Source organism: Microcaecilia unicolor, chromosome 12 (genome assembly GCF_901765095.1).
Source record: "Microcaecilia unicolor chromosome 12, aMicUni1.1, whole genome shotgun sequence".
NCBI lineage: Eukaryota > Metazoa > Chordata > Amphibia > Gymnophiona > Siphonopidae > Microcaecilia > Microcaecilia unicolor.
In genome coordinates, this window is record NC_044042.1 from 29930876 (window position 1) to 29957149 (window position 26274).

The 26274-nt window shown below is 44.1% G+C and overlaps 1 protein-coding gene across 2 annotated transcripts in view; it reads left to right on the plus strand.

The window, feature by feature from the left end:
• The window catches only part of LOC115482273 (inositol 1,4,5-trisphosphate receptor-interacting protein-like), a 32284-nt gene extending 8579 nt beyond the window's left edge, over nucleotides 1-23705 (plus strand). Inside the window, exons 1-2 of one of the 2 annotated variants that reach the window (XM_030221938.1) lie at nucleotides 3873-3939; nucleotides 21672-23705. In XM_030221938.1, coding sequence (XP_030077798.1) covers nucleotides 21685-23313 — 1629 coding nt within the window. In that variant the 5' untranslated portion in view covers nucleotides 3873-3939; nucleotides 21672-21684 and the 3' untranslated portion in view covers nucleotides 23314-23705. Of the gene's footprint in view, nucleotides 1-3872; nucleotides 3940-21671 lie in introns of those variants that run through there. The other variant, XM_030221939.1, reaches the window with a different exon arrangement.
• The last annotated feature ends 2569 nt before the right edge of the window (nucleotides 23706-26274 follow it).

Below are 26274 nucleotides of genomic sequence, written 5' to 3' on the forward strand. Positions count from 1 at the left end.
ATTAAATAAATAATAATCAATAAGAAAAAAAATAATAAAAAAAAGAACTACCGTGAAACAGTATAAAAAATATACACATTTAACATATACAATATACATTTAACATTTAAAATATACACATTTTTAAATGATGTCCTGCGTAAGTTCTCTGCTGACCAGAGCCTTTACTTTAATCAGTGCCACTGTGTTTGATAGGGGTGATGTTGATGGCAGTGGCAGTATTTAATCCTGCCCTACCTTCCTGATCCTCCACCTCCTCTCTCCGCAGCAGCAGAGTTTTAATTGCAGGTCATCTCTGGATGCCCCAGGGCCAGCCTTGCAGGAGGACAAGGTGGGAGACTAACTAGAGTGATGCTCAGCTTGGGGCTTACAGAGAGGGGAGGAGCCTGCAAGGGACAGGGTTAGAACAGAGGGAAGGGATAACCTTTGAAAGGAAGGGTGAGATAGGAAAGAGTGAGAAGAGGGAAGTAAGCAGGAATGAAGGGGAAGGAGCCACCAGAGATGGGAAGAGAGGGTAAAGCATTGATTTAGTTAAAAATCTTTATATACCCTCTTCTTGGTGTTCATATCAACCAGTAGCACAAAGTACAAAAATAAAGATTACAGACAAAATCAGCAGAACAATCTAGATGGAGGGAGGTCTGGAAAAACGGTATAAAGGACCTAGAGATACTAGGAAGGGGTTGTGAGACGTTGCTGAGACAGGGGACTGTGGAAGGGACATGTCTGAAGTGGGTGAGAGTGGCCTCGATTTGCCCCTCTGAAGAGGCTGGAGCTAAGAACTGGTGGTTTTTTTTTTCCTTGTTCGAATGGTTGTCTTAGCTTGCTTTCCTATCAATTTGATGGAGTTCTATTATGTTTGTTTTTGTTATGATTTTTATCAATATGTAAACCGTTCTGTTTTGTAACTACAATTTGAAACGGTATAGTAACATAGTAACATAGTAGATGACAGCAGAAAAAGACCTGCATGGTCCATCCAGTCTGCCCAACAAGATATACTCATATGTGTATACCTTACCTTGATTTGTACCTGCCTTTTTCAGGGCACAGACTGTACAAGTCTGCCCAGCAGTATTTCCCGCCTCCCAACCACCAGTCCCGCCTCCCATCACCGGCTCTGGCACAGACCTTATAAGTCTGCCCTCCACTATCCTCGCCTCCCAACCCCTCTTCCCCCACCTGCTCTGCCACCCAATTTCGGCTAAGCTTCTGAGGATCCATTCCTTCTGCACAGGATTCCTTTATGCATATCCCACGCATGTTTGAATTCCGTTACCGTTTTCATCTCCACCACCTCCCGCGGGAGGGCATTCCAAGCATCCACCACCCTCTCTGTGAAAAAATGAATAAACGATAAGTCAGGAAGTTTATAGAGGGAAGAGAGCTGCTGGAAGTTCAGTTTAGTTGGCCTTTAGAGGGGTAAGGATGGGTTTAGTGACCAGTGGAAGAGGAGGGGGCAGTGAGAGACTAGGACTAGAGGAGGGATTGTATTGCTTGGTGAGGTGGGACTTAAGTTTGCCAGCTCACCCCAGGTCGACCAGCCAGATTGATTCGGCCCGGGTTTTGCCTTATAGCAAGCACAGAGTTGCAGTTCTGTTTGTCACATTAATTTCTTTTACAGACTCAGAGTTAAAATCTAAGATCATAACTGACTCAGCCTGGTCGGTTGACCTGGGAGGTTGGGGAGGGGTGTTCTGGATGGCGCTTCTGTGCACACAACGCATCCTGCAGCGTGGGTGCGCACTTTATTCATTTATTTGGCATTCGCTCACACCTTTTTCAGCAGTAGTTCAAAGTGAATTACGTTCCGTTACACTGGGTATTTCCCTGTGTCCGAGGGCTCACAATCTAAGTTTGTATCTGAGACAATGGAGAGTTAAATGACTTGCCCAAGATTACAAGGAGCAGCAGTGGGATTTGTTAGCTCTACAGATTAGGCTACTCCTCCATGACTTTTGGCGGATCACATACATGAGTACATAAGTATTGCCATACTGGGAAAGACCAAAGGTCCATCGAGCCCAGCATCCTGTTTCCAACAGTGGCCAATCCAGGTCACAAATACCTGGCAAGATCCCTAAAATGTACAAAACATTTTATACTGCTTATCCCAGAAATAGTGGATTTTCCCCAAGTCCATTTAATAACGGTCTATGGACTTTTCTTTTAGGAAGCCATCCAAACCTTTTGTAAACTTCGCTAAGCTAACCGCCTTTACCACATTTTGTGGCAACGAATTCCAGAGTTTAATTACACGTTGAGTGAAGAAACATTTTCTCCGATTCGTTTAAATTTACTACATTGTAGCTTCATCGCATGCCCCCTAGTCCTAGTATTTTTGGAAAGTGAGAACAGACGCTTCACATCTACCCTTTCAACTCCACTCATTATTTCATAGGCCTCTATCATATCTCCCCTCAGCCGCCTTTTCTCCAAGCTGAAGAGCCCTAGCCGCTTTAGCCTTTCCTCACAGTGAAGTCGTCCCATCCCCTTTATCATTTTCGTCGCCCTTCTCTGCACCTTTTCTAATTCCACTATATCTTTTTTGAGATGCGGTGAGCAGAATTGAACACAATATTCGAGGTGTGGTCGCACCATGGAGCGATACAAAGGCATTATAACATAATGAGGGGGAATTTGGGAGATATATATGGGGGGGGGGGGGGGGGACTCAGTAGGGTATTGCTCCAGAGGGGCTGAAGCATGCAGGCATCTGTGCTGTGCCCTTTGATATGGCCTGCATGAGCGGATGCCTCTTAAAATTGGTAAGCGGTCTTGGACATAAAACATATAGGGACAGGCTTATAAACCTCAACATGTATATGCTGGAAGAGAGGAGGGAGAGTGAAGACAAGATAGAGGCATTTAAATATCTCAGGGGCATTAATGTACAGAAAGTGAGCCTTTTTCAAACGAAGGAAAACTCAAAGTCTGGAATGAGGGGCATATGATGAAGCTAAGAGGAAATAGGCTTAGGAGGAATCTAAGAAAGTATTCGTTCATGGAAAGGATGGTGGAAGCGTGGAATGGCCTCCCGGTGAAGGTCGTGGAGATGAGGACTGTGTCAGAATTTAAGAAAGTGTGGGACAAGCTTGGGGGATCCCTTAGGAAAAGGAGGAGTTAGTGGTTACGGAGGATGGGCAGACTGGATGGGCCATTTGGCCTTTATCTGCCGTCATGTTTCTATGTTTCTAAGAAGTTGGCATCCCTATCTCTGCCCTGCAATTGCAGTTTGTTGTTACCACAGTTAAAGTGATTAATTTTTTTTTCCTGTTTAAGCCACTTTATATATTAGTGTGGCAACATAAGCACTAATTTGTCATTCCAATTAAAGTTCCTGAATCTGAAACTAGCATCTGAGGGGAGGGAAAGGAGCCTCTCTGTGAAGCTTCCCCCGATTCCCTCCCCCCTCCTCATTGTTTTCTGTATGATGATGGTTGGCAGAGGATGCACAAGTAGATAGCAGTGCTGGTGTTCTGCCTCCTGCTGGCAGGACAGAGGATAGAAAGGTGGGAGGATTGTGTTGTGGCTGAGCTGATTGCAGGGGATGCGTGTATTGTGGAGATGCAGGCACTAGACCATCACCACAGTTTCCTCTCTCCCCCCCCCCCCCCCCCATCTCCCAGCAAGGATGTCTGTTCACATGAGTGACATCCTTTCTGCAAAGAAAAACACTGCTCACATGGATTCCCTTACTCCACCCTGTCACATGACTCTTCCCAGAAAGTCAGAAGCACTGTAGATATAGCCCAGACTGAGCAAATAAGGAGTTAATGGTTTAACTCTTACCAAGGAGGTGGAGGTAATCAACACCACCCCACCTAGCTAATTACTGGCTTAATAAAACAAGAGCAGGTAGGGACAGGCAGTGCTTTGTATCTCATCTGCTTTACTGTGGTTTGGAAAGAGAAATCCTATTATCCAGAACTAGAAAAGGTAAGATTAATCCACAGTTTGTGATTGGGTGGGGATTATATAATGATACCCTGAAAGTGCAGTTCAAGGATCATCTTAGTGAGAAAGGGGTAGTGGATCACTTCCTATTCCTCTTTCAGGAGGGCTACTGGTCATTTGATGTACTGTCTTTCTGGTTATAATCAAAGCACTTTGCATATTAGATACAGGTGCTTATTTTGTACCTGGGGGCAATGGAGGGTTAAGTGACTGGCTCAGAGTCACAAAGAGCTGCAGTGGGCGCTGTTAGTGATCTGTAACCGGTCCTTAAAATCGTCTGTAGTACCAGAGGATTGGAAGGAAGCCACTGTAATGCCGATTTTTAAAAAGGGTTCCAGGGTGATCCGGGAAATTACAGACCAGTAAGCCTTGATTTCAGCGCTGGGCAAAATAGTGGAAAGTATTATAAAGAATAAAATTACAGAACATGTCGACCAAAAAAAAATGGTTTAATGGGACAGTCAGCTGGATTCAGCCATGGGAGGGTCCTGCCTCACCAATTTGCTTCATTTCTTTGAAGACGTGAATAAACATGTGGATAGACATGTGCTCTGGTTAGGGAATATGGGATACATAAAACATTTCGATTGCGTTTTTTGTTGGTTTTAAACTTACCTGCCTGTTTTATGTTTGTTTGTTTCTGAGGCTTTATTTGTTTAGCTTGTTTTGTGTCTGCTGTATTTTGAGATATTAGACATCATGTGGTTTTATTAAAACCCAGGGCAGCAGTTTATACATGAACTAAATAAATTTAAAGAGGAAATCAAACATATAAACGGCAAGTGACCGCCTCACCTGCAAATGCGCAGTAGAGACTTCCCTCTCTGTCCCGCCCTCGCATCAAGACGTGATGAAGTCAGAGGGCGGAACAGAGAGGGAAACGGAGTCGGACGCTGCCACCTGGAAACGAACATCGCACGCACCAACCTCCACCCTGCCCCCCCATCCCCGCCGCCGCTCCCGCCCTCCTCTGTGCCGGGCCCCCTGCACTGACCTGACAGCGCCTCTCACCTCCGTGTGGAAGCGCTGCAGGCAGCAGCAGAGCGATCTGGGGAGGAGGGTAGCTGGAAATCTCGCCGGTTTTTACGGGCTTAACGGCTAGTAACTTTATAAAGTAGATGAAGAGAGGTTTAGGTCAGCCCATGCTAGCTGCAACATTGTTTCACTCGTCAGATCTGAGTGTTTCTTTGTTCTATAACTCACTCACAAACTCTAGCAATTTCATCAGGGACATTTTCCCTTCAGAGTAGGGCTAAATAGTCATTTTTCTCAATGGAGGAAGATGAGTAGCGGAGTGCCACAGGGATCTATACTGGGACTATTTAACATATTTAAAAATGATCTGGAAAACAGAACGACGAGTGAGGTGATTAAATTTGCAGATGACACGAAACTATTCAAGGTTGTCAATGCACATGCGAATTGTAAAAAATTAGGAAACTGGAAGACCGGGAGTCCAAATGGTGGATGAAATTTAATGTGGACAAACGCAAAGTGATGCACATTGGGAAGAATAAACGTAATCATAGTTAACTGATGCTAGGATCTAACTTAGAAGTCAGAACTCAAGAAAAGGATCTAGGTATCCTTGCAGACAATACGCTGAAATCCTGTGCGGTATGCGGCAGCAGCCAAAAAGGCAAACCTAATGCTGGGAATTATTAGGAAAGGGATGCAAAATAAGACCAAGAATATTATACTGCCTCTGTATTGCTCCATGGTTCGACCTCACCTTGAGTATTGCGTTCAATTCTGGTCACCGTTATTCTGTTCACTTTTCTATGAATCTTTTCTAATTCCGTTAAATCTTTTTTAAGATAAGGAGGGTGGAATTCCTCCCGTATGAGGTTAGGGCTCTTCAGCTTGGAAAAGAGATGGCTGAGGGGTGATATGACTGAGGTCCTCAAAATCCTGAGTGGTGTAGAATGAGTAGATGTGAATCGATTTTTTTTCCACTCTTTCCAAAAGTACAAATATCAGGGGGCACTCAATGAATTTACATGGAAATACTTTTAAAACAAATAGGAGGAAATATTTTTTCACTCAATGAATAGTTTAAGCTCTGATCTAGAAGTCGTTGCAGGAGGATGAGGTAAGAGCAGTTAGCGTATCTGGGTTTAAAAAAGGTTTGGGTACGTTCCTGGAGGAAAAGGCCGTAATCTTTTATTGAGATGGGCATGGAGAAAGCCACTGCTTGTCCTGGGATTGGTAGCATGGAATGTTGCTACCATTTGGGTTTCTGCCAGGTACTTGTGACCTGGATTGGCCACTGCTGGAAGCAGGATACTGGGCTAGACAGACTTGTTGGTTTGACCCAGTATGTCTGTTCGTATGTTCTTATATCTGTGGACCACTGCACTAACCATTAAGTTACTCCTGTAGACAGGCGGTGGAAATTTATGCCAACATCCCAAGTTTAGGTGATAGTTTGGTTAAAAGCTACTGTAAGACAGTAGTGACTGGCAGTTGGGGGCCGCACTTCCTTCATCAGGTGTGGTCAGAATGAAAGAGGACTTTTGTTGTACTGCCATGTTGTTGAGGTTTGTTTTCAAAGCTGTAAGGATTTGCAAGGGGAAAAGATTGGAGGTGAGGGTGAGAGGGTAATGTGCTTCCAGAGATGTGAGGGAGATCTCATGCCTATTAATTGTGGAAATCTTGACTGGGTTGTGGTCCTTGAGGACTGTGGTTGCCACCAGTCGGGTTGTCAAGATCTCCACAATTAATAGGCATGAGATCTCCCTCGCATCTCTCACATTACCCTCTCACCCTCACCTCCAATCTTTTCCCCTTGCAAATCCTTACAGCTTTGAAAACAAACCTCAACAACATGGCAGTACAAGAAACGTCCTCTTTCATTCTGACCACACCTGATGAAGGAAGTGCGGCCCCCAACTGCCAGTCACTACCCACCTTTGATCTAGGTGGTAGGGTTAAGTCTGAAGTAAACATAAATAAACATAATACCTGGTAATGGGTGGAGCAATCAAGTTTTTTTTTTTTTGCTTTACTTTTGAATGTAAACCATCATACCCTGCCACATCACAAGACAGCCTCCTATTTACTAGTCAATTCTGGCAGCTCATCCCTAGCTCAGTCTGCACACACCTGGTGAAAGGTGCACAGTTCTAGAAAACAAGTCACAGATGTATTTTGTCTAGTAAAAAAAGGGCTCACCTGCAGCCTGTTTGCTGACCTTCATTCCTAGGTGTCCAGGTGAACCAACAGGGCAATCAGGCAGTGACTTCTGGCCGCTGAAGCCGAGATGTGTTAGCGAAGTACTCTTAAAACAATAAGAACTGAAATTAGCCTTGTGTAAACTTCGTTTACCAATTAATCCAACCAAATAATCAGCCAAATAAAATAAACGGGAAATACAGTTTGGATTGCCATGATATTGTATTTATAAAATGTATATACCATTGTTCCTGACAATTCATTCAATGCATTTCCAAAATAGAAATCAATGTTGCAATAAAATCTTAATGCGCTTCCAAGAGACTTATAGTATGTGTGACAGACAAGGGGAAAAACAACAATCACTACTTACTTTCACTAGTGAAATTAAACTATTAGATTCAACATCACTACCCAGAGCTTTACCACTGGAGACTAGAAACAGCATGGCAACATTTATGATGCTGGAAAAATACATTTCTAAACTTTTCTGAAATGCCAAAAGATTAATCTCATTCCTCAGTACCAAGTGGAGTCTATTCCATATCACTGGCACAATTGCTAAAAAAAAAAAAAAAAAGTGTGCTCTCCAACTCACTAGTGACTCCTACTCTGGTTGCCGCATCTCAAAAAAGATATAGTGGAATTAGAAAAGGTGCAGAGAAGGGCAACGAAAATGATAAAGGGGGTGGGATGACTTTCCTATGAGGAAAGGCTAAAGTGGCTAGGGCTCTTCAGCTTGGAGAATCAAACTGAGCAGGACTGGTGGGACTCCCTTCTCCACCACCGCCAACTCCAGGCTCCGCTCATTCTGCCTCGCCTCACCCTATGCTTGGAACAACCTTCCTGAGCCCTTACGCCAAGCCCCCTCCCTGCCCATCTTCAAGTCTTTGCTTAAAACCCACCTCTTCAATGCTGCGTTCGGCACCTAACTGTTACCGTTCACTAAATCCAGGCTGCCCCAATTTGACCGCCTCTATCGGACTGACCGTTCACTTGTCTCTTAGATTGTAAGCTCTTTGAGCAGGGACCGTCCCTTTTTGTTAAATTGTACAGCGCTGCGTAACCCTAGTAGCGCTTTAGAAATGTTAAGTAGTAGTAGTAGTAGTTGGAGAAAAGGCGGCTGAGGGGAGATATGATAGAGGTCTATAAAATAATGAGTGGCGTTGAATGGGTGTTACGTCTGTGGCCGTGACCACCCTCAGACTTACCCTGTTTCTGGGAGTCAGTGGCTGTGCTGGCTTCTGCTTGTCTCTGTGTCTGTCTCTGTCTTGGTTTCTCTCTGGCTCTGTGTGCTGATTGCCCTACTGAACCTCACCTGTGTGGGCTATGCCTTTTCCAAGATGGCTGCCGCCGACTCCTCTATGCCAGTATCCAAGATGGCTCCCGCTGGGCTGACTGCTCTGTGTGTCAAGCCTCTGTTTGGATGCAAGGTGATTGCTGCAGCTGTGCCTCTGGTGTGGAAGGGCTTTATTAATCACTTAGAGACTACAGCCCTGGCCTTTGCATTTCATTTAGGGCCCTGGTGTATAGAGTGCTCTGTACACTGTTTCAGTGTTTGCTCTGTGTGAGTTTCTATGTTTGACTAGATAGCTTAGGCACCGTGTGGCTTGTTAGCCTGTGTATAGCTTTGCTAGTGCTCTGTGTTTGTTTAGACTTAGGCACCGTGTGGCTTGTTGGCCTGTGTATAGCTTTGCTAGTGCTCTGTGTTTGTTTAGACTAGCCAGCTTAGGCACCGTGTGGCTTGTTAGCCTGTGTATAGCTTTGCTAGTGCTCTGTGTTTGTTTAGACTAGCCAGCTTAGGCACCGTGTGGCTTGTTAGCCTGTGTATAGCTTTGCTAGTGCTCTGTGTTTGTTTCCAGTGCATGACTTGTTAGCTTGGGCACAGCTTTGTTGTTAGCTGGTGTATAGCTTTCAAGTCTCCTGAGTGTGCTCTGTGTATGTTTCTTGTGTATGACTGGTTTGCCTGGGTATAGCGTTTCTATTAGCCTAGGTACAGTTTACTAGTCATTGTGTTTAAACCTGCCGACTGCCAGAACCCGGACAGTCCCTGCCTGTCGGCCTTGCCTGCGCCTAGGTGCCAGGGGGCACTCCTGGATCTTCATTCCTGCTGTTCCTGCTTGCAAGTTCCAGTTCCGGGTTTTCCTGTAAGTCCTACTGGCTGCCAGAACCTGAGGGCTCAACCCTCGGAGAAAGGTGGTCAGGCGTAGGTGAAGCCTAGGTCCAGTGTGTTCCAGTCCAGCGGGTTTCACTCCTGTATGTTCCAGTCCTGTGGGGCCCTCCAGTGTGTTCCAGTCCAGCGGGCTCCACTCCAGTGCGCACCCGTCCGGTGCGTTCCAGTTCCGTGTATTCCGGTGTAGAACTCCAGTCCGGGGTTCCGGTCCAGTTTTGTCTCATCTCTACCGTGGAGGTGATCTTGCCTGCCACTGCCGCTCCACGGTAGTGGCCCATGGGCTCACGAACCCAGTGCTCCCGGGGAAGAAGCCTGACAGTATGCCAAGGTCCTCAAGCACGCGACAATGGGTAGATGTGAAGCGTCTGTTTACGCTTTCCAAAAATACTAGGACTAGGGGGCATGGGATGAAGCTACAAAGTAATAAATTTAATATGAATCGGAGAAAATGTTTCTTCACCCAACGTGTAATTGGGCTCTGGAATTCGTTGCCAGAGAATGTGGTAAAGGCAGTTAGCTTAGCGGAGTTTTAAAAAGGTTTGGACGGCTGCCTAAAGGAAAAGTCCATAGACCATTATTAAATGGACTTGGGGAAAATCCACTATTTCTGGGTTAAGCAGTATAAAATGTTTTGTACTTTTTTGGGATCTTGCCAGGTATTTGTGACCTGGATTGGCCACTGTTGGAAACAGGATGCTGGGCTTGATGGACCTTTGGTTTTCCTCAGTATGGCAATACTTATGTACTTATATATGACACCCAAGATCTAGTGGGTGGGACAAATTGCTTGTTCTTTTGGCCGCTGTCAGTGAAAGGGTGCTGGGCTCGATGGACCCTTGGTCTGTCCCAGCATGGCGATGCTTATGTACTTATGTAACCAAATGCCCACTTTGTAAATTGCCATTATTTTTGGTGGTATCTTGACCCCTGGGGTGGGGGTGAGTTGGGGATTCCCACTCACTCCTGCCCTATCTGCTGACCTCTAGCAGTAATTACATGGTACTACCACTAGAGTGCAAATTGCCATATAAGGGAAAAAAAGCCATTTTGATGAAGGCAGCTACTAGGGCAGGAACGAGTGAGGATCACTCCTCAGGGCTAGCATAAACATTAGGCAAGACTAGGCAGTTGCCTAGGGCAGTAGCTTCTTAAGGCAGCTGTAGCAAAAGGAACATAATAGATTCTGACAGCTACACAAGAACCATCAGTGCGTACTTTAACCTTATTTTTATGGGATATTTGTGTGATGATCATGATTGTTGAGTTTAATTATCAAAGCCATTGTGGGGGACTGCAGGTTGGGGCCTGAAAGTTAATTGAAGGGAGGTATACAGCTGATAGTTCACCTAGGGTAGGGTGCCCACTACCTTTGCACTAGCTCTGTTGCTCCTGCCCCATCAGTTCTGGGACCTCGGGGATCTGTTGGGTTACATGGGGGGGGGGGGGGGGGGCGGAAGGGTGCGCCGAAGCAGAAGCTGGCTCAGATTGCCAGAAAATCTTGAGCCAGTCCTGCTCAGTTTGATTCCCAAGACCAACTTCTGATCCCTGGAGGGGAGAGTCTCATCTGGTGGCCAGACTCAGGGTTCCAGAAGGAGTCTAGCCAATGACTGTCTCTATGATACCTTGACTAGCTGGGATGGGAGACAATTGTGAAGTGGAAAGCATTGAGAGCATTGTCCTGGAGTATGAGACCCTTGTGAAGGAGAGAGCGTTATTCTTGTGTATGAGCCTGTGTGACAGAGCATTGTCCTCAAGTATGAACCCTCGTGTGGGTGAGAGCATTGTCCTTAAAGGCACACTAGGGAACAGAAAGGATGTTGATCTTAAGGGCAGGCCCCGAGAAAGGAGGTGGTTGGAGGAGGCAAGACATAAGCCTTGAATGCAGAGTCCAGGGGGGGTGGGGTGGGTGGAGAACCAGAGCATGGGCCTCCAGATATGTGAGGCAACTGCATCTGACAATCAATACTTATTCAGGAATCTAATCAAACAATACTTCCTCAATATTAAATCCAGACACTCTTAAAGAAAGTTCTTACATTAATCATAGCATCGTATTTTAAAACAAATTTATTTATTTCAAAAATCACTTCTATAATTTATTTTTGTTACATTTGTACCCTGTGCTTTCCCACTCATGGCAGGCTCTATGTGGCGGGCAATGGAGGGTTAAGTGACTTGCCCTAGAGTCACAAGGAGCTGCCTGTGCCGGGAATCGAACTCAGTTCCTCAGTTCCCCAGGACCAAAGTCCACCACCCTAATCACTAGGCCACTCCTCCGCTGTGCTTCATTATTATAGAAGTGATTTTTGAAATAAATTTGTATTAAAATATGATGTTATGATTAATGTAAGAACTTTCTTTAAGAGCAACATCATCTGATCACATCTTTTTTTGATCAGAAGGACTTTGCCTTCTGGTTCAGATGTTAATATCACCTCATTTAAATGACTGCAATATTCATTTTCTGGATATTAGTTCCATATATTCCAAAAAGGTACAACTTATTGCAAATACTTCAGTTAGATTCATTTTTTAAAACTGTATCGATATAGTAGTGTTTCATTGTATATTGACAAATTACACTGGCTTCCTGTTAATGAAAGAATTGTGTTTAAAGCTGATTGCTTATTTTTTCAGTTATTATATGGATTTTACCTCTGAACTATTGACCAAGATGGTCTTGGCCTCTCTCTGGATTTTCATCTCGTTTGCACAATCGATTGATGTTAAGTCTGCCTCTTTTTAAAAGTGTTTGTTTTTCTAGAATTCCAGTTCCATTTATTCTTCCAAGGTGGTGTCTTTGTGGAATTGCATTAGAACTGATAGGAATTATTCTCTGTTTAGGAAGAAGATTAAGACATTAGTAATGTCTACTGATTAGATAGGCTTATATACTTTCTTTGTATTTTTATGTATGCTTCATGTTTATTGCTTATTGTACACCGCAGTGAACTCTCTGAAGAGGATATACCCCTGAGTTCTATGGAGTGCACTTAGATTTAGGCACTGAAATTGGCGCAGATTCTGTAACACTGCGTGTAACTTAATTGGCTTAACAAGCTAATGAGAACGTTCAATCTCAAACACATGAGTCTCCTGGCAGTAGAGTTGGATAACCGCTTACAACTAGACAATGAGCCATGTGGAGGCTGAAGCGCATTCGGCATTTCATTTCGAAAGATCTATTCCGCACCCTTGTCCATTGGCTGGTCCTCTCCCATATAGACTACTGTAGCGGGATTTATGCTGGTTGTCGGGACTACATTCTGAAATGGCTACAGACTGCTCAAAACACGGCAGCAAGGCTAATATTGGGCAAATCGCGTTTTCATCATGCACAGCCACTGCGTTATAAACTACACTGGCTCCCAGTCAAAGATTTATTTATTTATTTATTTATTACATTTGTACCCCGCGCTTTCCCACATACAGCAGACTCAATCCGGCTTACATAGTAAAAGAAAAAGCGTTACAAAGAACATGTACAAGGAATATTATAAACTGTGATAAACACAGTGGCAACAATGCCCAAGAATATATGAATTGGAATAGGGAAGGTAGACAAGGATAGGAAAGGTAAAATAGAAGGAGATTGGGAAGGATATGGTAAAAAGGATGGCGAGGAGAAGATTGGAGATTGAGTATAAGGGGATTTGAAAATAAGATCGAATTACATTTAAAATCTGCTCACTAACGCACAAGATAATTTATGGAGAGAAGCCCCTGAATACATGCGCCATCTCATCGATCTACCTTCTAGAAATGCGCTAATAACTGCAAGGACCTACCTCAATCTACGTTATCCCAACTGCAGGAATGTTAAATACAAGACCCTTTTTGCTTCGTCCTTCCCCTACGTCAGTCCAAAATTCTGGAATGTTCTGCCGAGACAACTAAAAGAACTAGTCGACCACCACCTGTTCAAAAAGTCTTTAGAAACATTCTTATTCGCCAAAGCTTATTCCAGTGGCAACTCCTATGTTTAACCTCTCTCCCTTCCTGACTGTACATGGTTATCTGCCGGTTGCTTTGCCCCTATCTTTCACCCCGTGTTTTCCTCTGTTCCATTCCCTGCCTGTCTCAATCTGTACCTGAGTCATCTTTGCTTTGTATTTTTTCCTCTTGAAGCCACATTGCACCTGCTCCTGTGGGAAAATGTGGGGTACAAATGCACCAAAATAAATAAAATAAATAATGAGCGCTGGTAACAGTACTTAACAAGCAATTATGAGCACTAATTGGCACTGATTAGAATTTAGATGCACAACTTGCTAAGTGTATTCTGTAACAATGTGCGCCAAACTTCTAATGCGCGGAAGTAAAAAGAGGCGTGGTTGTGGGTGGGGAAATGGCTGTTTCATGGGCATTCTAAAATTTAGGCACCTAGTTCTAGAATATGGCCCACTGTGCCTAAATCTAGGTGCTAAGATTTTACACCAGATTTTCATTGGCGTAAAATGGATGCGCGACGATATCGGCACTGGAATATCAATGAAGCATATTCTATAACAGTGATGGGCAACCTTTTGAGCTTGGTGTGTCAAAATTTGCCAAAAAACCGAGCATAACTCGGGTGGTGTGTCACTTCGAGAAAAAAAACAATAATTTTGCGATATTTATAGTTTAAATAACAAAAATGTATAATTGTAATATATAACTGTATTTAATAAACCAAAACCTAATTATTTAACTTACCTGCTTAGTGACTTCTTTGTTCATCTGTCAGTCGGTTTCTTTTGTTGGTCTTGATATTATTTAACTTGTGTGGGGTGCCGTGAACTAAGATAAGTGAGGGGGAGGGGGGATTCTTTAACTAATCTGCCTATTAGTGACTTTTTTGTTGCTGAATTTCATTGGCTAAATCTTCAATTGAAGGTTGGTATTTTGTACACTTCAAGCCCAAGCAAGCGCTACTAACTTCATCTGTCAATCTGTTTCTTTTGTTGGTTTTGATATTATTTAACGCTGAGAATAAGGTTTCACAAAAGTACGTAGAGGGAAAAATTGTGAGTAAAGCCATTGCTATATTTTTCAGGGTGCTAAAAGTGTCTGGTAATCGGATCCAGGCACTCCAAATTTCCTGGTAACTCAGATATTCTCTTAATAATTGCATCTTTATTCTGCATATCGTGAAATAGAACTGGTGCACATCTTAGGAGAGTTTCTTTAATAAATCCTCCCTCACTGAGTGCTTTTCCATGCTGAGCTATGGAGTGAGCAATGCTCAAACTTGCAGATGTTAAATTTGTAGAACCTTTTACAAATGTAAGGATGGAATTAGATTGGCTCTTATAAAAGTGTAGCTGCCTGGAAATGTATTCCTTCCTTTCATCCTCACTTTTTTTCAAGAGCTGGGAATGATTAGTTTCAAAATGTCTATTTATATTCCACGTTCTGCTTACTACCGTTTCAGTACATAGAACGCAAAATGATCTGCCATTTTTTTCTATAATGCCATACATCTCGGTCCATGTCTCTTGAAAGGGTCGGCTACTGCTACTACCACTTCCTTTACTTAACCTTGTTTTTTTATTTTTTGGGTTCTCCATCAGGGGGGCAGTGACAGAAGATAGAATTATAGTTAGCCTGTTAGCCCTGCAGGCAATTAGGGGTTAACTAGCCTAACTGACCACCTTATGTAAATTAAGATGGCTGCCGCTATTTCTAATGGCGGGAAACGGCACCCATAGCACATGCCCTCGCCTCTCCCAGCCTCCCCCTCACCTATCTCAGTAATGATGGTCAATTAGAAATCCACGACACCCCAGAACAGTAGATTGGATGATGGTTGCTGTGGTTATGTGGTTGCTGGTAATGGCGATCACAGGGCCCTCAGAGATGCGTCCCCCACGGCATTCCGCTGCTCTCTGCTCCGCCGGCTGGAAGTGAGGTCAAAGATCCCCTAACGGCCATGCAGGAGCCGGGGCAGAGGGAGCAGCAGGGAGGGAACAAGCGGAGGACTCGGAGGGAGCCAATAGGAGCGCACACGGCACCCCCCCAGCGGGTAAACATGCACTGGGGAGGGGGTGATTTGGCGGGGGGGAGGTTGAGCTGCACCTGGGGGGGGTGCGCATCGGCGATCCGCCCCTGGTGTCAGCAAGGAACGCCGCTGCTTCTCTGTATGCGGCCACATGCGGCCGCGTGTCACCGAAAATGGCTACGCGTGTCAGTACTGACACAAGTGTCATAGGTTCGCCATCAGGGTTCTATAATCAATTACAGAATACGCTTAGTCGGCACTGATTTCAGCGCCGATTATTTTAGGCACCATATATATATATATATATATATATATATATATATATATATATATATATATATATATATATATATATATATATATATATAAAATCTCCTCCATAGCATTTAAGATTATTGATTTGATTCCAGCCCCCTAAATTCTGATTTGGGGAACAGCAATATGGATTTATGGAGGATTTTAGGAGGTCAGGATTCTGTGGGAGTTTTGGTGGGGGTTATGAGATGGGGTTAGTTTTTATTTATTTATTTATTAGGATTTATTTACCGCCTTTTTAAAGGAATTCACTCAAGGTGATGTATTATTTATTTATTTATTGCATTTGTATCCCACATTTTCCCACCTATTTGCGGGTTCAGTGTGGCTTACAATACGTTGTAAATGATGGAGGTACAGTTTGTTACATTATGATTATGTACAGTAAGAATAGATCAAACATGAGCACTAGGCAATTACAGCAGTAAAAATATTCAAATAACAATACACAGCATGGCATGGTATACTACTTACAATGCTAACACAATGCATAATAGAACATTATGATTCTAGATGTAGTTTTGAAATTTTAACTGAACCTTTTAGGCTGGCTGTGGCATAGTAGTGCTCTGGTTATGGGATGTGTGATACATTAAACATTTTGTTTGCTTTTGGTTGGTTTTAAACTTATCTGTTTTATGATGTTTGATTCTGGGTTTTATTTGTTTGGCTTGTTTTGTGCCTGCTGTATTTTGAGTTTAACTTTGAGTGCCACATTATGTGGTTTTATTAAAACCAGGGCAGCAGTTGATACATTTAAAGAGGAAATAACTTTACAAAGCAGATGAAAAGAGGCTTAAATCAGCCCATGCTAGGTGCAGAATTGAAAGAGACAACGGATCACCCAACTTTTAAAAAATTACTAAAAACCTATTTGTTTAGTAGAGCCTATCCCACTGTCCCCAATACTCTTTAATCCCCTAATTCTGTTTTGTCAGATTTCCCCACTTTTTGCCTTATGTCTGCTTTTTCTTGTTGCTCCCGATTTCCCATCCGTATTCACTTAATTTGGCTGCTTAAGTTACTGTATTTGTTACTTTCTATTTAACTATTATATCCTGCTGTATTTTGTAATTTTCTTGTAACTTTGTTAGCCACATTGAGTCCTGCACATGCTGGGAAAATGTGGGATACAAGTGAACCAAATAAATAAATTGGGTTTTTTTTGGTTTGTTACATTTGTACCCCGCGCTTTCCCACTCATGGCAGGAGCAATGCGGCTTACATGGGGCAATGGAGGGTTAAGTGAGTTTTGCTTGTCATTGTTCTCTAACTCATTCACAAGCTGTAGCTATTTCATCAGGGACATTTTCCCTTCATCTTCAGTCAAGCCTGTGCTCCTCCCTGTTCTACCCATATACATATCAGCACATTGGGTGTTTCTGCATTGTTTTTGTTTGGTACATATGTTGCCAAGTGTGGCTGGGTGTGGGATGTGCTCCGATCAGACGAGCAAAAAAGAGTGAGGTCCAAAAGAAGGCATCCAAGGAAACAGCTTCTTAAAATAGTCACTGGTTCTGGTGCAAAGGGAAGTGACTCAACACAGACCGTGTTTCGGCAATGTTGTGTGCGTCAGTGCAATAGTGAATCAGACTCCTATCTTAATGAAAAGGCCCACTGCCTGCAGAAATAGACCTCCAATTCTATAACTTGCATGTGCAAATTTAATTGAGCAACAAGCCAATTAATGCAAATAATCAGATGCTAATAATCAATTTTTGAACATAAGAATAGCCATACTGGGTCGGACCAATGGTCCATCTAGCCCAGTATCCCGTTTCCAACAGTGGCCAATCCAGGTCACAAGTACCTGGCAGAAACCCAAAACATTGCAGCACTCCATGGTACAAAACCCAGGGCAAGCAGTGGCTACCCATGTCTGTCTCAGTAACAGACTATGGACTTTTCATGACCTTGTCCAAACCTCTTTTAAACCCAGATACGCTAACCACTGTTACCACTTCCTCCTGCAACGACTTCTAGATCAGAGCTTAACTATTTATTGAGTGAAAACATATTTTTTCCTATTTGTTTTAAAAGTATTTCCATATAATTTCATTGAATGTCCCCTATCTTTGTACTTTTTGAAAGAGTAAAAAATTGATTCAGGATTTTGTGGTCCTCAGTCATATCTCCCCTCAGCCATCTCTTTTCCAAGCTGAGGAGCCCTAACCTCTTTAGCTTTCCTTGTGTGAGAGGAGTTCCATCCCCTTTATCATTTTGGTCTCGCTTCTCTGGACTTTTTCTAATTCCACTATATTTTTTTTGTAGGGGTGGGCAATTAATGCGTCAAAGTCCTGAGTGAAGTAGAACCGGTAAAAACAAATTGATTGATTGCACTTTCAAAAAGTGCAAAGACTAGGGGACACTCAATAAAGTTACATGGAATACTTTTAAAACAAATAGGAAGAGGAAATACTTTTTCACTTAACAAATAGTTAAGCTCTGGTACCTGTTGCCACTGGATATGGTACAAGCAGCTAACATATCTGGGTTTAAAAAAGGTTTGGATAAGTTCCTTGAAGAAAAGACCATAAAATATTGTTAATATAGACCTGGGGAAAGCCACTTCTTATCCCTGAGGGGGGGATCTTGCTAGCATATTTGTGACTCGGAGTGTCCGCTGTTGGAAGCAGGATACTGGGCTAGATGGACGTTGAGCCTGACCCTGTATGGCTGTTCTTATGCTATGCACTTCCTTGTCTTACTGTTATTCAGTGGTTGAGGTTCGAAATTCATTACCCTCTACATTTGTCAAAGTTTGTCTTATGATGTTTTTCAGAAGAGAGCTAAGAAGTAGTTTTTCAGCTTTATGAAATCAGTATAATATATGCGGATTAGGCGGGATATGAATGAGGTATGTTATTTTTATGTTTTTATGTAACCCGCTCTGAACCTAAATAAGGGATATGGTGGGATATAAAACTCTAGTAGCATAGCATGGCATATATAAATCCCCTTCATATTTTTAATATTGTAAACCGCTTAAATAAGTAATTTTATGGGTGGTGTATCAAATAAAGATGAACTATGAAAGGTGGTGTGTCTGGTAGGTGAAATAAAGCATGAACCTTCAAAACAATGGGTTGCCATTTTTTTCAATAATAGCAGGTCAAGTCTAGTTATGGAGCAAAAGGCATTCTCCTGCATACATTTTTTCCAAAAATCAGAAATAAAGGGAAGCTGAAATTAGAAAAATAAATGTTTGTAGAAAGACATACTTTTATCAATAGAGGCTATCAGCCATAAGTTTTAGTAAGTAAGTCAGTCAACATGGGAATACCAACACCTGAAGAACAAGGAAGGATTACCTACATAAGTACATAAGTAATGCCACACTGGGAATAGACCAAGGGTCCATCGACCCCAGCATCCTGTCCACGACAGCGGCCAATCCAGGCCAAGGGCACCTGGCAAGCTTCCCAAAACACCTATGGAAAGAAGTACTGTCCAATGAAGTAGGGAAGGGACGTAGGTCAACCAAAACAAGCGAGACTCCAGAGATAGGTAAGTAAAAGTCATTAGGGCCCTTTTACAAAGGCACGCCAAAAGGTGGGCTGCGGTAGTGTGGCCGTGTGTATTGGACGTGCGCTGGACCATTTCTCCAGTGCATCTGGAAAAAAAGGAGGGGGGGGGTTGGAGGAGGGGCCTGGAAGTAGACGTGCGCAAAATGAAAACCAGTGCACATCTATTTACAGCCCGAGCCCTTAATGCCACCCATTAACTTAGCGGTAACAGCTCACGCGTTACCCGTGTGGTAACCGTCCAGTGCGCACCAAATTCTGATTACTTCCGGGAATGCCCCTGCGATGGAAAATAGAAAAGTATTTTCTAACGCGTGTTTTCAGCACGTGCCAAACTCAGAATTACCGCCAGGTGCATGCGCGCTTCACATGCATAGGCCCTTATGCGCCTTTGTAAAAGAGTCCCTTTATTACCAAAGAACAGACACAATGAACTCAACACAGTCTCGTGTTTCGGCAGCACTACGCCTGCTTCAGGAGTTTCAGTATCAACATCTTTCACGAGAACAACTGCTACAATAGTTGGTTTGAATTGCCACAAAAAAATGGCAGAGTATTGCTACATACATTTTTCCCCCCAAATCAGAAATAATGGGAAGTTGAAATTAAAAAATAAATTTTAGCAAATGCGCAGTAGAGACCCTCTCTGTCCCGCCCCCACGTCAATACGTGATGACGGGGGCGTGACAGAGAGGGAACCTGCGCACCTGCGAGTGAGGGAACCGCCGTCACCACCGCTCCCCCCCAGGGTTGCCGCTACCGCTCCCCCCACCCACCCGGAGTCGCCGCCGCCGCCACCCACCCTCCACCAGGCCCGGGTACCTGGCTTCACTATTCAAACCGCCGGAACGCAGCACACAGCTCATCTGAGCTGCCGTTGGCCTTCCTTACCTGCCTGTGTCCCGCCCTCGCCGACGTTACGTCACACGAGGGCGGAACACACGCAGAGAAGAAGGAAGGCCGACGGCAGCTCAGATGAGCTGTGTGCTGCGTTCCGGCGGTTTGAATAGTGAAGCCAGGTACCCGGCCCAGGTGGAGGGGTGGCGGAGGGGACTCCGGGGGGGGGGGGGGGGGGGCGGCGGCGACCTATCCGGGGGGGGCCTTTCAACCCCCCCCCTTCCTTTACTAGCCCGTTTTTACGGGCTCAACGGCTAGTACTTACTAAAACTTTAGCCTGATAGCCTCCATTGATAAAAATAAATCAGTCAACACGGAAATGCCACTAGTGTTCTAATTACACTGTAATCAACAGCTTAGATGCTGGGGAACATATCAGGCTTATTTTCGAAAGAGAAGGACGCCCATCTTTCGACACAAATCGGAAGATGGGCGTCCTTCTCCCAGGGTCACCCAAATCGGCATAATCGAAAGCCAGTTTTGGGCGTCCCCAGCTGCTTTCTGTCGCGGGGACGACCAAAGTTCACGGGAGCGTGTTGGAGGCATAGTGAAGGCGGGACTTGGGCATGCCTAACACATGGGCATCCTTGACTCATAATCAAAAAAAGAAGGGCATCCCTGACGAGCACTTGGACGATTTTACTTGGTCCTTTTTTTGTTACGACCAAGCCACGAAAAGGTGCCCGAACTGACCAGATGACCACCGGAGGGAATTGGGGATGACCTTCCCTTACTCCCCCAGTGGTCACTAACCTCCTTCCACCCTAAAAAAAAATTCTTTAAAAATATTTTTTGCCAGCCTCAAATGTCATACTCAGGTCCATCGCAGCAGTATGCAGGTCCCTGGAGCAGTTTTAGTGGGTGCAATGCACTTCAACAGGCGGACCCAGGCCCATCCCCCCCTACCTGTTACACTTGTGGTGATAAATGAGAGCCCTCCAAAACCCACCAGAAACCCACTGTACCCACATCTAGGTGCCCCCCTTCACCCATAAGGGCTATGGTAGTGGTGTACAGTTGTGGGAAGTGGGTTTTGGGGGGGAGCTCAGCACACACGGTAAGGGAACTATGCACCTGGGAGCAATTTGTGAAGTCCACTGCAGTGCCCCCTAGGTTGCCCGGTTGGTGTCCTGGCATGTCAGGGGGACCAGTGCACTACGAATGCTGGCTCCTTTCACAACCAAAGGGCTTGGATTTGGTCGTTTCTGAGATGGGCGTCCTCGGTTTCCATTATCGCCGAAAATCAGAAATGACCAAATCTAAGGATGACCATCTCTAAGGTTGACCTAAATGTGTTGGGCGTCCCCGACCATATTATCGAAACGAAAGATGGACGTCCATCTTGTTTTGACAATACAGGTTTGTCCACCCCTTCACAGGGATGTCCTGCGAGGACATCTTCAGCAAAACTTGGGCGTCCCTTTCAATTATGCCCCTCTATGTCTTTTAATTTATATTTTTTGGTTCATTGTGGACAACTTACACATTTTCATTGTGCTCATCATCTGAAAGGATGTCAAGACTATTGTAGAAAGCCTTAGCCCCTGACTATATGGTCAAACTTTACCATACTTATTTCCATTTGATATTATTATGTGACGTTGAATTTCTGTGTCCTAAAACTAATAATGTCTTGATTTTTCTTTTGAAGGAAGAAAATCACCATGCCAGCTGGGTTCTTTAGGGTGTGTCTAGTGGTGGTTGCAGCCATCGTCAACCATCCACTTCTCTTTCCAAGGGAAAACACAACCCTTCAGGAGAGTGACAAGGAGATCATTCAAAAGCTAAAGAAGCACGAAGAAAATCTTAGAATTGAGCAGCTGCGGTTGGAACAGGAGATCGCAAGGAGAGATGCTGAAGCAAATATGAATCTAGAAGGAAAAGGGAAGGAGGATAAGCTACCTTGGGACTTCTGGAGCACCATATCAATGGTCATCTTCTTATTGATTGAAATCTGGAGACAAGATTTTCAAGATGGCCATTTGCAGGAGCCCAACAATGAGGAAGATGACATGAGCCTGTGGGGAAATATTTTCCAAGCGGTGTCCCTTCCAAACAAGACAGCTTTGTCTACCTTCTATGAGAGATTCATCAGAAGCACAACCAATGATGCCGCCAGGACCCGGGAGTTTGTGGAAGGTTTTGCTGATGACTTGCTAGAGGCCTTGAGAAGTGTGTGTAATCGGGATACTGATATGGAAGTGGACGACAGTGTAGGTGTCGGAAGCATGTATGAAAATTGGAGAGTGAATAAACCATTGGTATGCGATCTCCTTGTGCCTTTTGCTCCTCCAGAACCATACCATTTTCGATCTGAAATATGGGACTCTGTGAAATCCAGCCCCGAAGATAAACAAGGCTATGGGAAGGTCAAAGTGTGCAGACCAGACGAGGAAGCCAAAGGGTGCATCTGTGACAAGACAAAATTAGGAGAAGATATGCTATGCCTTCTCCACAGCAAAAGCAGTGAGACAAAGTTGAACAGTGACATGGAAGTTTTGTTGTGCTCCAAGAACACTCAGTATCTGGACACAGATCAAGTCATGAAATGGTTTCAGATTGCGATAACGAAAGCTTGGAATAAAATTTCACACAAATATGAATTTGATGTAACATTCAGTCACCTGGATGCGCCAGGAGCCCTGAAAATAAGATTCCGCTCTGGGAAGTTCATCACCTTGAACCTAACTCCGGTGGTACAATATGACGATTCAGATGTTTATTTCATATCCCACTTCCCCAACAGTGGACTTCTCAATGACTTCTCTTCCAGTACCTACTGGTTGCTTTCTTTCACTGTCTACGAGAGAAGATTTCTTAAAGAAATGGCGAAAAAACTTCCTGAGAATTCATGTCACCTCAGTTGCCTTCAGATATTGGCTTTCCTACATGGGAAGCAATCTACTCTAACTGGCCAAAGTGGTCTAACTAACTACCACCTGAAGACAGTGCTCCTGCATCTGCTGCTTGCTCGACCCGCTCCGAACTGGAGCTTTGAAAAGCTGGATGCACGATTGAGAGAGATGCTCAAATACCTGGAGAAGAGTCTACATGAAAAGAAGCTATACCACTTCATGATCGGCAACAGGAGCATCCCAGAGAGCGTTCGTCTTCCAGAAAGCTTCCTCGTGGCTGAGCCTTTGAACCTTTTCAGACAGTTTGTGCTCCACAGGAGCATTTATAAAAAGACCATGGACAATTTTTATGAAATGTTGAAGAATGCATCTGTCTTGATAAATGAATACACGTTACACGTTCCTGCAGATCACACAGACGTTACAACCAAACCATAAATATCACTCTGATATCCAGTATGTCCCACAGGATTCCTGAAATATTCTTGAATATACTTAGTTATATTGAAATAAACTTGAATCAGACTCTACCTGCATTCAGTGAATGCCAAGAGAGAAGGGGAAATCTGTTTCCCTTATAATTTCTGTCTTAAAATGTCCTTGTACATGTCAGATCACTGAAGAGCTGCAGCGTCCTAGGGATGCTTCACCATCAGATCCCTTGCTTTTATGTGGACGTGACTGGGTTTTCCATATTTCTACAGACATCTGCAGTGATTTTTTAATGGCGAGCAGAGTGGCATGTTGCAAGGGCACCTTGCCACTGTGGCACATTCGCCTTTCGTGTCCCCCTGTTTACAAAGCTGTGCTAGCAGCTGCTGGTATGCAATGCCGACACAGACCATATACATTGAATGGGCTGCGTCAGCATTGCCGCGTGGCTTTGTAAACAGGGGGTTGGTCTTTTACAGGAAATATTAACTGGCCTTTTAAAGATCCCTGAAATGACTAATAAAAATTTGCACAAAGGGGGACGCTTTATAACTGGGTGACTATAGACGAAGCCTCGATAGTGCCCATTTTATAAATGGCTCAAAGGGGTTATCGAATGGATATTGTTCAGTCAGGGCCACCGAGAGGGGGGGGGGCAGGGGAGACAAAATTCCCTGGGCCCGGGCCTCCAAGGGGGGCCCTGCACCAGGGTCAGGCCGTCAGCGCTGCAGTTCCCGGTCTCACCTGCCTGCCTCCTTGGCTCCAGGCCCCCTGCATTCGAAGTGGCAGTCACAGATCGCCTCTCTTCTGGCCTTCCCTCCCTGTGTGCCGCCCTCGCAGAAACCAGAAGTTACATCAGACGAGGGCGGGACACAGGGAGGGAAGGCCAGAAGAGAGGCAATCTGCGACTGCCGCCTTGAATGCAGGGGGCCCGGAGCTGTGGAGGCGGGTAGGTGAGACCGCGGACTGCAGCGGCGGGGGGAGCGATGGGGAAGCGGAGGCGGGGGCAGCCTTGCCCCGAGCCTGGCCTAGTCTCTCGGTGGCCCTGTGTTCAGTTACCATCAAAGTTTTCAATGTATATAAGCACACGTTTAATTATTATATAGCTGAAACTTAACTTAATAATATCGGCTCCGGAGGCTCTTCTGAAAAATAAATATATAAAAAACAAGACCAGTGACGACGGAGTATTGGCTGCATGGACAAAAGATATACTGTTCCATTAGATAACCCCGCTGAGGTCTTTAAAAAAAAATTATTTTTCTTTTCTTTCTAAGTACAATATTTACAGGCTCATTTGTTGTAAAGATTTGTGATTATTTAAGCCTATGAAAATGATAACACGATAGCCCGAATATCAGTTTATTTTATAAAGGGAACATAGGCAGCCAGAACCAGCCCCAACAGATAGCCGGCTATCCCCTGCTGAATATTTGCGGATAGCTGGTTAAATAGCACTGAATGTCGGGCAGTATGAAATTTAGGTGCGCATGTTATAGTATAGGACATAGGGCAGATCCACACATACCCCCTAATTATTGCCAATGAAGTGCTTGTTAACACTTAATTAGTTTACTTGCGGATCTGGAATCTATGCCCAAATTTGGGCAACTGGTACAGAATCTGGGGGGAGTTTCTAAACATAGACATACCTACTTTGTACATGTGTATACCATGATATAATTGTATGAGTCCTTTTCCTCATATAACACATGCTTTACAGTACATGCAGAAACAGCTTTGTAAAACTAGCCCAAAAATGACATTGCAGTTCTTATAATCTGCTTTCATCTCTATTTATTTATATTTTGTTCATACCTTTTTCAGTAGTAGCTCAAGGTGAGTCACATTCAGGTACATACGCCCAACAAATGCCAAATCAGAACTACTGCCCGGCTAACGCACACCAGAAAATACATTTTATTTTCCAGCATGCGGCGCAAACCGGGCGGTAATTGGCATTGTACACATGCTAATGACTACTGCCCGGTTAATGCGTGAGACCTTAACACTAAGTGAATGGGTGGCGGTAAGGTCTGAGGCCCAAAATGGATGCACACCAATTTAAATTTTGCCACATGTCCATTTTCGGCCAAAAAAAAAGGCCTTTTTTTTTTTTTGCAGGTGTGCTGAAAAGTGGACCTGCGCACATCCAATACACATGGACTATACCAGCGCAGGCCACGTTTTGGCGCACCTTAGTACAAGAACCCCTTAACCCTCCATTGCCTCCGGTACAAAATTAGATTGTGAGCCTTCCAGGAACAGGGAAATACCCAGTGTACTTGAACATAACTCACCTTGAGTTACTACTGAAAAAGGTGTGAGCAGTTGCACTGCAGACAATTTAAGCCTATGTTTCAATTTGGGTTCCCGTAATTGAGGGTTGTGAGTGGTTTTATATGGCTGTTATTGCACTTAAAGAAATGCCTCTCTGTTTTAATATTGCACCTGCCTCCATGTAATGGCTTCTTGGAACTGCAGCAATATTGTGTTCTACTGTTTTTAGGATGAGACCAGCTCATTTTTAATAATGTCCAGAAAAAGAAAACTGTTTTTAATTTTGGGGAGCAAGAGTTCGAGGCTTTGGAAAAGAGGGGTTGGTAACATCACCAGTTTATTAGCATTCTGCCCAATACTCAAAGTGATTTAAGCAGGTAGGACAGGCTGCTGCTCATTTAAATCGCTTGTGCTCATCCAGCTGCCGATATTCACACACTTAACCATGCAGTGCCGCCGAATGTCAGCACTCAGGACTAGATTCTATAAATGGCTCCTAAAAAATCAGTTCCCCCACTTAAGTAGTGTTCTATGAGCCATTCCTAAAGTTCAGCATGGTTTATAGAATAAAGATTAAGTGGACAGGTCACGCGTAAAATTAGGTGCCACCATTTCCACCAATTGAAACGTGGTACAAATGCCCACGCCTAAATTTAAGTGTGGAGCACCATTATTCTATGGTTATGC